The 12,577-nt window shown below is 46.8% G+C and overlaps 2 protein-coding genes across 3 annotated transcripts; both read left to right on the forward strand.

The window, feature by feature from the left end:
* The first annotated feature begins 652 nt into the window (after positions 1–652).
* On the forward strand, positions 653–6,783 carry SEC13 (SEC13 homolog, nuclear pore and COPII component). The gene is made up of 9 exons (XM_086469867.1): positions 653–694; positions 1,057–1,101; positions 1,701–1,816; positions 2,256–2,407; positions 3,177–3,310; positions 4,113–4,246; positions 4,753–4,873; positions 5,681–5,827; positions 6,247–6,783. Exons 1-9 carry the CDS (start codon positions 692–694, stop codon positions 6,355–6,357), a joined length of 963 nt encoding a protein of 320 aa, XP_086325993.1. The 5' UTR covers positions 653–691; the 3' UTR covers positions 6,358–6,783.
* Positions 6,784–7,942: 1,159 nt separating this feature from the next.
* GHRL (ghrelin and obestatin prepropeptide) lies at positions 7,943–11,254 on the forward strand. Of its 2 annotated transcripts, none has more exons than XM_086469868.1 (5): positions 7,943–8,373; positions 8,647–8,796; positions 9,303–9,416; positions 9,878–9,986; positions 10,844–11,254. In XM_086469868.1, exons 2-5 carry the CDS (start codon positions 8,689–8,691, stop codon positions 10,861–10,863), a joined length of 351 nt encoding a protein of 116 aa, XP_086325994.1. In that variant the 5' UTR covers positions 7,943–8,373; positions 8,647–8,688; the 3' UTR covers positions 10,864–11,254. The 2 variants fall into 2 exon arrangements, with proteins under 2 accessions (XP_086325994.1, XP_009946397.1); XM_009948095.2 differs by having other exon boundaries at positions 8,361–8,373; positions 8,660–8,796.
* The last annotated feature ends 1,323 nt before the right edge of the window (positions 11,255–12,577 follow it).

A 12,577-nucleotide genomic window follows, 5' to 3' on the forward strand; every position in this document is an offset into this window, starting at 1 on the left:
GGCCGGGGCCGAGGGCGTCGGCTCGAGGGGCCCCGCCGGCCGGGAGCGGGGCGGGGCGGGGCGGGGGCAGCCCGGAGCCCTCCGGGCGGCCGCAGCTTGTTCTTCGGGTTCGGCCGGTGCCCTCTCCCTGCGGCGCAAGGCTCGGCCCGTCCCACGGCCGCCCGGCCCGGGCGAGGGCTGCGCACCGGCGGGCAGGGCGGGGCAGCCCCAGGCGCTTCGCCTTGGCCCCGCGGGGGGATGCCGGGAGCCCCGAGCCGCGGGAGCGCCTTGGGCGCTCGGGGGCAGCTTAGGGACCGCACACGGAGAAGGGCGTCACGGCCGCAAGCTCCGGGCTGGGTGTCCCAGGCGAGAACGGGCCGCCGGCGGGGCCTGTGGCGCGGCCGGCGCTGGGCCGCCTCCCGCCGGCGCTCCGATCCCGGCCCGCAGGGCACGGCGGGGCTCCGCACGCTGCGGCGGGGCTCTGCGGAACGCGGGGCGTACGTGCGCGGAGGCACCGGCCCGCCGCCGGCGAGCGGGGGCGGTGCCCGGCCCCGGAACCCCGGCGCGGGCGGAACCACGGCGCGCAGGCGGGCGGGGCGCGCCGCGGCGGGGCCGTTTGGGTGCCGGACCGCCGTGCCACGTCTGAGGAGCGCGGCCGCAGGCCAGGCCGGACCGCTCGCCGCCGGGGAGCACCGCGGGGACCGCCGCCGCCATGGTAGGCCCGGGGCTGGGGGCGGAGGGGGGAGCCAGCCTGGGCCCGGCTCCGTGGGGCGGCCGCTGGAGGGGCTCCGGGCCGCCCTGCCCTTCCCGGCGGCGCCCGTGGGAGCCGGAGGCAGAGGTGGCGGGGGCAGCACGGCGACCCGAGCGCAGCCGCGTTCGGCCTCCCGGCACAAGGTGTAACGCGGCCGGCTGCTCCGTAACGGCAGCCCCGGGCAGCGCCTCCTCCTCCGGTGCCCCGGTGGGGCCGGGCCAGGCGGAGGCGGCCTGGGGGCCCCGGGGAGCTGCGCCGTGTGGGCGAGGCGGGCTGCCCGGCGCTCCGTGCGGTGCCCTTGCTGTGTTTTTCCTCCTCCCCCGCAGGTCTCGGTAATCAACACCGTGGACACCTCCCATGAGGACATGATAGTAAGTGCTGCTGCGCGGGAGGTACCGGTGCAGAGCGGGGCCCGTAGGGTATGAGACGGAGAATGCCGTCTGAAATCCTGATGGTGGTTTATACTGTGCACTGGAAGGCGTAGCTACCGGGAGAGGGTGGATTTAAAACTTTAATTTTCACATCTAGGCTTGTTTCTGCTCGTTTCTATTGAGCAGTACGTATGCGTGCACTGAAGGGCACAGAGCTGCAGCAGGTGACGTCCTTTAGGTGGATGTTTCCAGGAGCGGGCGTGTAGGTACGGGTAGAGGAAACATTTCAAAGCTATTTGTAGGAACAAGGAGCCCAGTTAGGTAATGAGGTTTCAAACACAAATAAGAGGTGTCAGGGCTCTTGCACCCACTTTACATATTAAGAAACAAAACCATGTAACTGGTCGAGGCTTTATAGTCAGTGGCACTCGTTTCCTGCCCTCTCCTGAAAATGCTGCACGTTACTGCTCTGAATTCCTGAGTTTACTTCTGCGTAACGCTTGTATAGTTAGTGAAAACAGCAAGTGGGGAAATAAATTATTTAAGTGGCTTGGCTGGGTTGTGTAAAAACTGACAGCAGCTTTTCCATCACCTTATAGCACGATGCTCAGATGGACTACTATGGCACTCGGCTAGCGACCTGTTCTTCGGACAGATCCGTGAAAATCTTTGATGTTCGGAACGGAGGGCAAATCCTCATTGCGGACCTGAGAGGGTAAAGTGTCCTAAACAGAAGATTTGTATCTGTGGAGATGTTTAATGCTTTGTCATGTTGCCTTTTGGTAACGTAAGATCATGGCACGTTCCTCCACGGTAGTAATGACTCTGGCTGGTTGTTGCTAAACAGCTCATGGGAGGGGGCACAGAGAGCCGGTTAGAAACGACACTGGGACTTTTCATTCTTAAATACTTGATGCCTGTAACTTTCCAGAAGTAGACTCACAGGCTGAATCGCTAATATAGGGATAAACGTTTGGAATTGTTTTTGACAGCAGTGGCTTTGTCTGACAGTCCCGTCTGCTGTTTTCCATCTTGGCATCCCTTGTCCTTCGCCTCTCCTGCAGAGCGCTGGTTTACAGCAATGATGGGCTGTGAAAGAGCCGCAACTGGAATGGGTTTGTCGCGGCTGTTCCAAGCAGCGTTGTTTCTTGCAGGCACGAAGGTCCCGTGTGGCAGGTCGCCTGGGCTCACCCTATGTACGGAAACATCTTGGCTTCCTGTTCCTACGACAGGAAGGTTATCATCTGGAAGGAAGAAAACGGCACTTGGGAGAAGACGTATGAGTACACAGGGCACGATTCCTCAGGTGCGTGGGGTCTGGAGCTGGGAAGTGAGACTGGGGATGCGAGAGGATTCGGGTAAGATTGGAATAAATCTGTCAGCATTGAGGAAGAAAGCCTCCATCAAACAGATGGGGATAAATTAGCGGAGAGACGGTAAGTCTGCTCAGTGTAACCAGAACACATACGTATGGTCATACTGCGGGCTAACCTCCTGTCCCGATTCGTACTGTGTTCGTGCAGGAGTTGTTCTACAAATACATTTGCTTTCAAATAAACAAGGTGTTAGGCTACTGAATTTCTGAGGAAAATACTGTACGTACCCCCTACAGGAAGAAAGGGTGAAGGTGGATTTTAGCACGCTGTGTTTTGGTTTACAATGGGAACTGTTTTGTTTGGATGATCAGTACTCCTGCACGCAGACAGGAGAAGTCTCCAGCCTTGCTGTGTTACTGATCTAGACTTTGAATGCTATGCCTGCCTTTCAGCTCTTGTTCTGCAGGCAGCGGTACTCTTCGCTGTTGCAGGGGACACTCACAGTTTCTAATCTCTCACTAAGAGTGCTCTTTTGGTGTCACGTTCTAAAAGGGTGCTAAAAATAAAGGCAGGTTTCTGTCATTCAGTAAACAGTGTTAATTGACTGGCTTTGCTGAAGTTCAGGAATGGTTACACTCTTATTCTTGGCTTTCAGAGCTCCTTGCTTTTAGTGACTATTCCACTAATACTAGTCCGTGGATCGGTTAGTCCATTTTGGGGGTCGCTGTGTTGTAATCCAGTCTGTCTCGCCCTTCACAGTGAATTCCGTCTGCTGGGCACCCCATGACTATGGATTGATCCTGGCCTGCGGGAGCTCCGACGGGGCCATTTCGTTATTGAGCTACACGGGGGACGGGCAGTGGGAAGTCAAAAAGATCAGCAACGCACACACGGTACGTCTGCTCCTCTAGAGCAGCACAGAGTTCTTGGAGCCACTGACAGCACTGAGCTGATGCCTCGGAGAACTTGTAGATGAGATAAATACTTACCTACCATGAAACGATGTGACACCGTTTCTGGAATCAAGAAGAACTTGTTTTAAATTAATCCCGAAGGGAAGGTATGCTCTGCAGCCGCTGAAATGAAGTAGAAAACAAGACGCGAAGGTGACGGAACAGCACTGATAGTACCTCTTCAGTAGGCATGATGGTTAAACACAGTGCTAGAAGTTACCTGGTGGGAAAGGGCTTTGGTACTAAGAACACTTGCCCAAGCTGTGAATAAAGTGAAGCTGGAAAAACTGCAGGACTCCTGTTTTCCCCAAAATAGTGGGGATGTGTGCTTAAGCAGAACTTCATAAGCTAATGGCAGTGGCTCCCAATTAAAGGAAACTGGGCTCCAGACCAGAGGTTCCTTCTACTCCTGCATTCCTAAATCTTAGCAACTGCATGTGTCTTGTGTCCTTTCCATTTGTATCCATCTCCACTGTTTACATAGCCAAGGTGATATCTGCACATAAACCAGCTACTTGGCTACCTAAGGCTTTCTGAGTAAGTGCTGTATTGAGACTAGGCTGTCTCTGTATTTCTTACTCATCCGATGTCCACCCAGCATTGTGCCAGGCTCATGTTGTCCTAAGGTGGGCTTATTCCCTCCCAACAGAGAGTATGCTGGGTATCCTCTGTCCCCTCAGCAGCTTTTATGTATCTATTTAAAGTAAGCAACTTCTAATAATGGTATTTTTTCATTAAACAGATTGGATGTAATGCAGTTAGCTGGGCTCCTGCTGTTGTACCAGGAAGCCTTATAGAACAACCATCTGGTCAGAAACCAAACTACATCAAAAGATTTGCATCTGGTGGCTGTGACAACCTTGTCAAGATCTGGAAGTAAGTGCTCTGTTGCCAGACTTAAGAACTTATAAAACCTGATAGCCTTTGAATGTCCCTGTTAGTATCTCAGGCAATATTTTCAGCATCTCTATGCCTTCATCTTTGAATTACCATTTTAGAGAGGTGCTTTCAAAATGGAGACAACTTGGTGATATACAGTCATCACATGGTTACAGCCATTTGTGTCAGCCCTGCTTCAGCTTCTCTTGGGAAGTGGCTTTCTCTTTGTCTTTGGTTACCACTGTCACTTGGACAACAGCAGATTTCTGTACAGTAACTGAAGATGAAATACTCTTTGCCTGTGCTGCTTTCTGTACCCTGGCAAGGATTTTGTCAGTTTAAGCCATAGAGTGTTTTGGAGAAGAGTGGGGAACACTTGTGCTTTGTATTATCTGGATAAACCAGGAGTCTTAAAGCTACAAAGCCAAAGCTTTCCAGAACAGGAGAGGAGAGAGATGAACGGCTGCTGCTGCCACCCTTCTGATGTTTAAATGTGCTTTCAGGGAAGAAGATGGTCAGTGGAAAGAAGAGCAGAAGCTGGAAGCTCATAGCGACTGGGTTCGAGATGTAGCCTGGGCTCCCTCCATAGGATTGCCAACAAGTACCATTGCTAGCTGCTCACAGGTGAGGGTTCCCACAGAGAGCACAGAGGCAGGCTCTCGGTACCCTTGCTCCCGTTTACTAGGGAAAAGGGGAAGGAAGGAAAGGGATAGTGAGGATAGAACTGCTGTCACAGCTCCTCTCGGCAGCCCTTTGCTACCTCTGGGCCTGGGCATAGGAGCCGTTGATTCCTTTTCTTCCCAAAGGCAGAAGCCCAGTGGAAGCATTTCTGGACGAAGGTTTGTGTGGGGGGGGCTCTGTACCAAAGACTATCTTTTGTTTCGAAACCACGAGCAGGATGGTCTCACTATGAAGGTGACCTTCAAACTTACATTGTATTTTAGTGTCTCTGGATCAAGTTCAATGAACTTCCAGATAAAAGTAGTTTTCTAATAACTGTCACTCCTAATGTCCTCAGCCTTCATATTGACTGTAGTGTTCATGCTGCTAGTAATTCTGTAAGTGCTTTTTTTAATTCATCAAGACAACTACTCAGTAGGCTGCTAACTTGCTGTCATGTGACTGGAAAGCAAAGTCTCATTCTGGGGGAAAAACTTCAGCTGATATATATGTATTTTGGGGGCTCTTCTCTAGTATTTGCAAGTTGTCTTTTGTATGTAGTTTTTTCTCAGCAGGGAGCTGTACTCCTGTCTTGCTTTTAGCTATAGGAAGGAAACAGCCCCTTTGCTGTGGTGAGCAAAAACCTGTGTAGGCACATCTAGGGTTTGCGTCGGAGCTGTGATTATTTGGAAGTGAAGCCCTAAGTGCAATCAAGGTGGTTTTTCTGTGTGGTCACTAGAGGTCCAACACTCTGCCTGCTTGCTGTTGTAGGATGGCAGGGTGTTTATCTGGACATGCGATGATGCCTCTGGAAATTCCTGGTCACCAAAGCTGCTGCACAAGTTCAATGATGTTGTCTGGCATGTGAGTTGGTCCATTACTGCAAATATTCTTGCAGTGTCCGGAGGAGACAATAAAGTGAGTACTGCTGACATGGTTCTACCCTGTGTTCAGAAGGGCCAAGATGAGACAGGCTATTATTGCTTCTGGTTAACTTGAGACTGTTGTAGATTCTCCTGTGCTGCAATGGTGAATTTTTTTCTTTTGACTCACAGAGGGGAAGACCCTAACCTTTGGCAAACTACTTGCACTGCATTCTTAGTCCTTACCAGAGATTAGAAATGGAGGGCTAACTTTATTTTGTAGGGTACTAACAGCAGAATTCACGGGATGATTATTCAGCATACAGCAACAGATAGCTTGATACTCACAACAACGCTGCAACACTTGGCTTCTCTACCTGTAGACTGTCACCAGACTAGTGACGTAATGGTTGCGAGGAAATGGGAAACAGATAATGTATTAAGGCTGAAACTTCTTCCTGGTCTGTTTTTGAGGTCACGCTATGGAAGGAATCAGTAGACGGCCTGTGGGCCTGTATCAGCGATGTCAACAAGGGCCAAGGAGGGGTGTCTGCCGTCACAGAGGGGCAGCAGAACGAGCAGTGATGCACGAGCCAAGGTTCCAGCTGCAACAAGTGATCGCTGTACCTGATTTGCAAGGTTTCTTGAACAGGACGAGAACTGATTTTATCTGAACTGGACATGAACATGGGAAACAATTATCCAATTTTATGAGCACTCTATAGCTATTGCTGAGAGGCTACAACACGTTGATAATCAGCCTTAATTGACATTCCCTTAAATTTACAGTAAAGAGCATAGCAAAGTACTGTGCCTTATACTGCTCCTTGATGCTGTAGAAATTGCACCCTGCTTCCCTGGTTCAGGGGTCAAATTTACTTGGATCATGCTGTGGTCAGACTTCAACCACTTGAGTAGGAAGAGGAGGCAGCTACCAACATGGTGAGGTGTGAACTCCCTTGTGCAAGGGGACAAATACTCTGTCCCTTCAAAGGCCAGAACTTTGTTTGAAGTGAGGGGAAGGGTGGGTGGGGTCTGGCATTAGGTGACAGCACGGTAGCTAGCCCTTCTGGTAGTGGTGGAATGGCGCTTGGATCTTCCTGAAAGTGGCATGCTCACATAGGGGAAGTGTCTGTGCTTTCCCGACAGTGAAAAGGAGCGGTGGAATGCACAGGTCTTTTGGCTTTACAGAATCTCACACTTGGTTATTTAACCAACATGAATAAATCAGACCATAATTGGAAGAATTTTTTTTTAGCCATGCTTCTGTACTGTACCTCAGGTTTTTTTTTTTGTTGAGATACCAACCGAATAAAGTCCTATTGGTTAAAGCCTGGTGTGCTGCATTTAGTCTTTTCACAGGGGCCTCTCAAGGCTGCCCACAGCCTGCTTTCAGTGAGGCCACAGCCACGGTGTCCTCCCATCCATGGCGTTAGCCTTGCAAGAGCTGGGAAGGTGTTCATCCCCCAGGCACTAACACTGTATGTAGTGTAAGAAAGAACGTTTGGCCTTCAGTTAAACTACCGTGTCACTGCACTTCAGGCAAGTAGAGTCCATTTCAGTATGCCTGCAGCTAAGGCTGAAGCACCCTTCCCCTCCTCCTGCAGGGAAAGTCCTTAGCTAAAAGGTCCCATTTTCCCCTTACTCTTCAGCTGCACTCAAGCAACACAAGTGAACAATTCACAACCTTCCTCCTTTTCCAAGGTAGCGGGTCCTAGGCGTGCCCTTTGTTTTGGCATGGTCAAGATAATATACCCCCTTTTCTAGAGAAACAAACCTTGCTTTATGATGGTTATCTCTACTAACCAAATAATACCCTAGTCGCTCTCCTAGAAACTCATCCATGAATTACCTTTCTCTATACCAACAGAAGTATGCAACATTCCTGGTCTTGTCTAAATGCACTGTAGCCTTACCCAGAAATGAATCAACCCATCTAGAAACTGGCATCACATTCAGACAGTTCCATCTCAAATTACACAGCAAGGCACTGCTTTCTTTCAAGGTATTTTCTGTTTCTACTACCACAGTGACTGCCAAGCTGAACAGCAGCCCTTCATTGCCAGCACTGTATCGACCTGATCAGCTACACGGGTTTTGGGTTGGCTTCAAGTGCTGGGGAAACAACACACGCTTGAGATCAAGCACATTAGCTCCAACAAAAAGGCTCAAAAATGAAACCTCATTCTTAGCTGTTACCACACTCCATCTAAGGAAGAGGCACTAACTCCTTAAGTACAGAAGAAAAGTTTTTGCTGGTGCGGGTACTAGATTCCACAACTCACCATGTTAAACGTTACACTTACATTTTATGGATTTTAATATTTAAAAGGAACAGTGTTAATGCCACAGGAAACAAGGAAACTCACGTCATTCTCTGCACAATTTCATTATACACAAAAATAAGCACCGCAACAGATCTATGCACGGTTTTCACTTTTTTGTTGATTTTGTTATCTTACAAGCAGGCCCAGTTTCCAAGGAATTTAAACACATATCAGACTGCATTTCCAGCGATACTGTAGCACAGAACAAACACTCCACTCAATATATAAAGCGCTTCAGAAAACAGCTGTTTGGTGAAGCCACGAAACCAACCAGGTAAAGTTTCATTTTCAGCTTTTGCCAGTTTTCCTGTGTAATTCTTCTCCACTATCCTGTCTGTTCCAGTTACTGTATCTCAGTTACAGAAGAGAACACAGTAAGCAATAGTCTCTTTTGGACAGGATATTTTTACCTTTAGCATATAAAAATTGTTTGCTTTATACATCCATTTTTAGAAATAATTTCAGGTCATTCAAGTCAGGAGAAGTATTTTCATGGGATCTGGATTCAATTAAATACAGAGGTTGTAAAATATGTTTAATTTTTCAGTCTCTGTTTTCAGGTTTGACACCCTGCCTCAGAAAGACAATCATGTTTCTCAGAAGTCCTCTGCTGGGAATGATTCTTTTCAGCATCCTCTGGACAGAAACTACTCTGGCTGGCTCTAGTTTTTTAAGCCCTGAATATAAAAAAATACAGGTAAAAAAATTCAGCAAAATACTTTCTTAAGATTATCCTCCTCTTTAAGTCCTTAAGCCAAATATTCTTTACAGTGTTCAGAGAAGCTGTTAGAAGATACAGTTTCTGGAAGAGGAAGGAGTTATTCCAGAAAACTTCTGTAACAAGCCGTTAGCATTGCATTCATGCTATGAGAATATGTATCTGATCTCATTCACTAAGAATTAATAACCTGAAAAAAAGAACAATTGAAGAGAAAGCATTCATTTAAATAATTTGTTGGCATCTTCTTTGGAAATGAACTGTAAGGTGCTTGATCTTTAATGAACCCTTAAACCAAGTACCTACTAAAGAGAATGCAGCAAGAGCAGTACAATCCTGACAGACCCACATATGTATCACACATACAGCGTAGGGTGCCTTCAGCTAATCTGCTCCATCTGTGTTAATTATAAGTTCTAATTTCCCCACTACAGACTCGTTTGATTATGGAAGAATATATAGCTATTGTTTTGCTTGCTTTCTAGCAACAACAGAATCCAAGGAAAACCACAGCACAATTACATCGTCGAGGCACGGAAGGCTTTCAGGATAGAGATGAAGCAGGGGCAGAAGATGACAGAAGCAGCATTGAAATTAAAGTTTGTATTTATTTCTCTTGCTCACAGACAAGTTTAAGGGGTGGGGTTGGCTAACACAATTTCTGTTCCAGGAGGTAGTACAAATTAAAACTGCAATCATATTTAACTTGAAAGGCAAAGGGGAAAGGGCACATGAAAGCTGCCAGCACGGATGGTATGAAAGGATTTAAAATGAGCTGCAGTAAGTCAGATCAGAATCTCCTATTTAGGGTTCCTTACATTTCAGAACTAACATATAATAATTGTACAGTTTTCTTTCCTCCCCAGTTTACTGTGCAGTTTGGTCTGCAGTAACTGCACGCCCCGATTCTCAGATTTTGATGGCACATCTCAGCACCAAGTGAATAGATGGAATAGGTTTTTATACCTCTTGCTTACCATCATTCCCATGAATAAAATGAACTTGCAGCGTCCTTGTCCAGAGCTTGTCTGTTAAACTCTGCCTTTTAACGTTTTTATAGTTCAGCGTTCCCTTTGAAATTGGTGTCCAGATAACAGAAGAAGAGTATCAAGAATATGGACAAGCACTGGAGAAGATGCTGGGGGACATGCTTGAAGAGAATGCTAAAGGTACTGCCAACCGAGTCATAAAAGCAGAGCTTTTAAAAAAAAACAAACAAACAAAAACAAACAAAAAAACCTGAGACCCCCAAACAAAACCACCAACACCACAAACCAAACAACTCTTCTCATTTAATTTGTTACATAAGATGTTCAGAGCATCATTTCAGAAGTGGCTGGGACCGAGTCACCAGGATGAGAACCGCTAACGCATGTGATGTTCACAAACTGCTAGCTGAACTTTGAGGAATCATGTTAAAGTATATCAGGCAGAAGGGGAAGGCTTCCTTTCCTTACGCTACTGATCTTTTTTTCCCCCTTGCCCTCAAATCCCAGCATTTCCTTGTTTTCTCAGCTAGGACCTTCACAATTTTCATGGTGACAAGTATTAAAACCACTATTGTAACTAAGATAGTCCTAGCAGATTGACTGATAACCAAAGTCCTAATGACCAGCTCTCACCACAAGCTGCCTGGTTGTCACCTTTACAGCCAGTCATGCTTTATTCGTGCTCACCCATGTTAAGCTGATCTTTCCAAATCTTCTGGTTTAATGTTTCTGTCAGTTTTCGGATCTACGTTACACATTCCAACTACAAATCGCCTCACGCTTCTGCTTTCACCTGCTTTTCAGGCTCCTCAGACTTCCCCCAAGCTCCTCTCCCCATTTCCCTCTGTCTTATTTGTGTAACAGCCATAGAAGCAGCCCTTCAGTCCTATGCATACGTGCCCTGAGGGAACGTAACTATGTGAAAGGCACCTTCTGCCTTCGTTTGAGCACTTGCAGAACTTTGAGAGATTATCAAAACAGGATTTTCAGAAAAATACTAAGACTATCAAAATAATCTTTATCTTTTGCCTTTTTAGAAACTCAGATGAAAAACTGAGGTAACATGAAGGACCAAGACAGCACTAGAGGCCTGATTTGTTTTAAATTTTGCTTTAAAATGAAATTATTACCAATTTCATAACTCTAACGAAGAAAGAAGTATGTGAACCTCAACAGTTCGCCCTGACAGAATGGATTTCAGAATGGATTTGGAATGGATTATCTTTTAAGGAAGAATACAAAACCTAGAGCCAAAAATGATACAGGGCAAGGTTAATCACAGGCTGACATGCAGGCTTATTTTCTTATTTTATCTCTTTTTCTTCATAAATATAGTGATTATTCTAAATGACGTGTTTGAAGGCTATATGAATCATTTCTAAAACTGGTGGAAACCTCTTCTTACAGTTCTGTACACATCTGTAATAGAGAATAAAGCTTATGCTGAAACTGCAAGTACTTGCAGAGTTGTTTTTTGTTTGTTTAAGTGTAGCTCGAACTAGATTGTTCATGTCATAAACTACACAAACTAGTTGGACAAGGACTCAGCTTTCAGTTGCCAAATTACCTTGATTGCCAAGGGATGTGTTAGTATGGATCATATCAAGGAAACCATCTAATATCTCTTTGAGTTAAAAAGAAAACAGAAATTAGTTTTCAGTTCACTTGCTTGGGTTCAGAAGGATATCCATGCTGGTGCGTACGTCAGAGGTACAAGGTAAGTTTTCCTGCCTTTGCACAAACCAGCACGCTCCAATGCAGCACGTGCTCTTGGCTGTACCTCTGCCCATACCAACAGCTGATAATGAATGAACATTTTCTAGACTCTCCTCCTGAAGACACTGTACAAAGTGCTCTTCAACAGGCTAATGCAATAGAGGTAAATACAACTGCAGTTTTCAGTAGACATGTTCTCTTTTTCCTGTCACCTAAATTAATCACTAACACCGCCTTGTGCTATACTCCACCAGAAGGCAAATGAGAATTAGAAGTGAAGGGGGAAGCAGATGAAAAAAGGAATGAACAATTCTGAGGAGACTAGACCAGGGTAAGGATGTGGACACCTACTTTTTGACGTGTTAGGCAAGGGAAGACGCAGAAGGAGCACTGAGGTTGCGTTTATTACGCTGAACTCTAATCATCACTTCTACAACAGATCTACCGCTTGTGTTCTTTTTATATTTAATGTTTTCCCAGCATATTCCATGCAAACAGCCAATAACCTGTCCAACCGTACAGGAAGGAACCTGTCAGCCAGAGATACTGCATAAATCCTTGCTTAAAATAAGGAGTGCTGTAGTTCGGGTCGCTGTTTCTAGAATTCTGGCAGAATTGTGCCGGATACAGTCTACCACCGAGAAGAAAAAGATACGGCTCAGCTAGTCTACAGAACAAAAATGGAGGCACAGGCCACCTTATTGAGCAGAACATTCTAAGGGTGTCTTAAAAAAAAAAAAAAAAAGGCAATACAAAACCTCCCAACAATGTTTCCTGATGATCTAGAGAAAAGACAAAAGTGTGCGGCATTTTCTCCTTTGCAAAGATGACATCAGCCTCAAGAGGGTAGTATAACCTAGTAGCGCACAATGATCCTGAGGGCAAAACAGCTCTCGGGTGCTTCCTAACCTGCCCAGCAGAAATGGATGCTCCCTATTTTCTTTCAAGTGTTCTGCTCAGAGAGATTTTCTGTACCGTCTCTCTTGCACTGGAGGCAGAGGAAGGAGTAAGTGAAGCTGTGAGTTCGCAGAAGGGCTCCAGGAACGGCTCCATGA

The sequence above is a fragment of the Leptosomus discolor genome, chromosome 9, assembly GCF_034619465.1.
Source record: "Leptosomus discolor isolate bLepDis1 chromosome 9, bLepDis1.hap2, whole genome shotgun sequence".
Lineage (NCBI taxonomy): Eukaryota > Metazoa > Chordata > Aves > Leptosomiformes > Leptosomidae > Leptosomus > Leptosomus discolor.

Excerpts from the sequence above, each read along its gene's own strand:
- SEC13 (XM_086469867.1), top strand. Across the intron at positions 4,874-5,680 it reads CCATTGCTAGCTGCTCACAG|GATGGCAGGGTGTTTATCTG; the intron begins GTGAGGGTTCCC and ends TTGCTGTTGTAG. Across the intron at positions 5,828-6,246 it reads TGTCCGGAGGAGACAATAAA|GTCACGCTATGGAAGGAATC; the intron begins GTGAGTACTGCT and ends TCTGTTTTTGAG.
- GHRL (XM_086469868.1), top strand. The coding sequence starts at position 8,689 with ATGTTTCTCAGAAGTCCTCTGCTGGGAATGATTCTTTTCAGCATCCTC. Across the intron at positions 9,417-9,877 it reads GAAGCAGCATTGAAATTAAA|TTCAGCGTTCCCTTTGAAAT; the intron begins GTTTGTATTTAT and ends ACGTTTTTATAG. Across the intron at positions 9,987-10,843 it reads GCTTGAAGAGAATGCTAAAG|AAACTCAGATGAAAAACTGA; the intron begins GTACTGCCAACC and ends TTGCCTTTTTAG.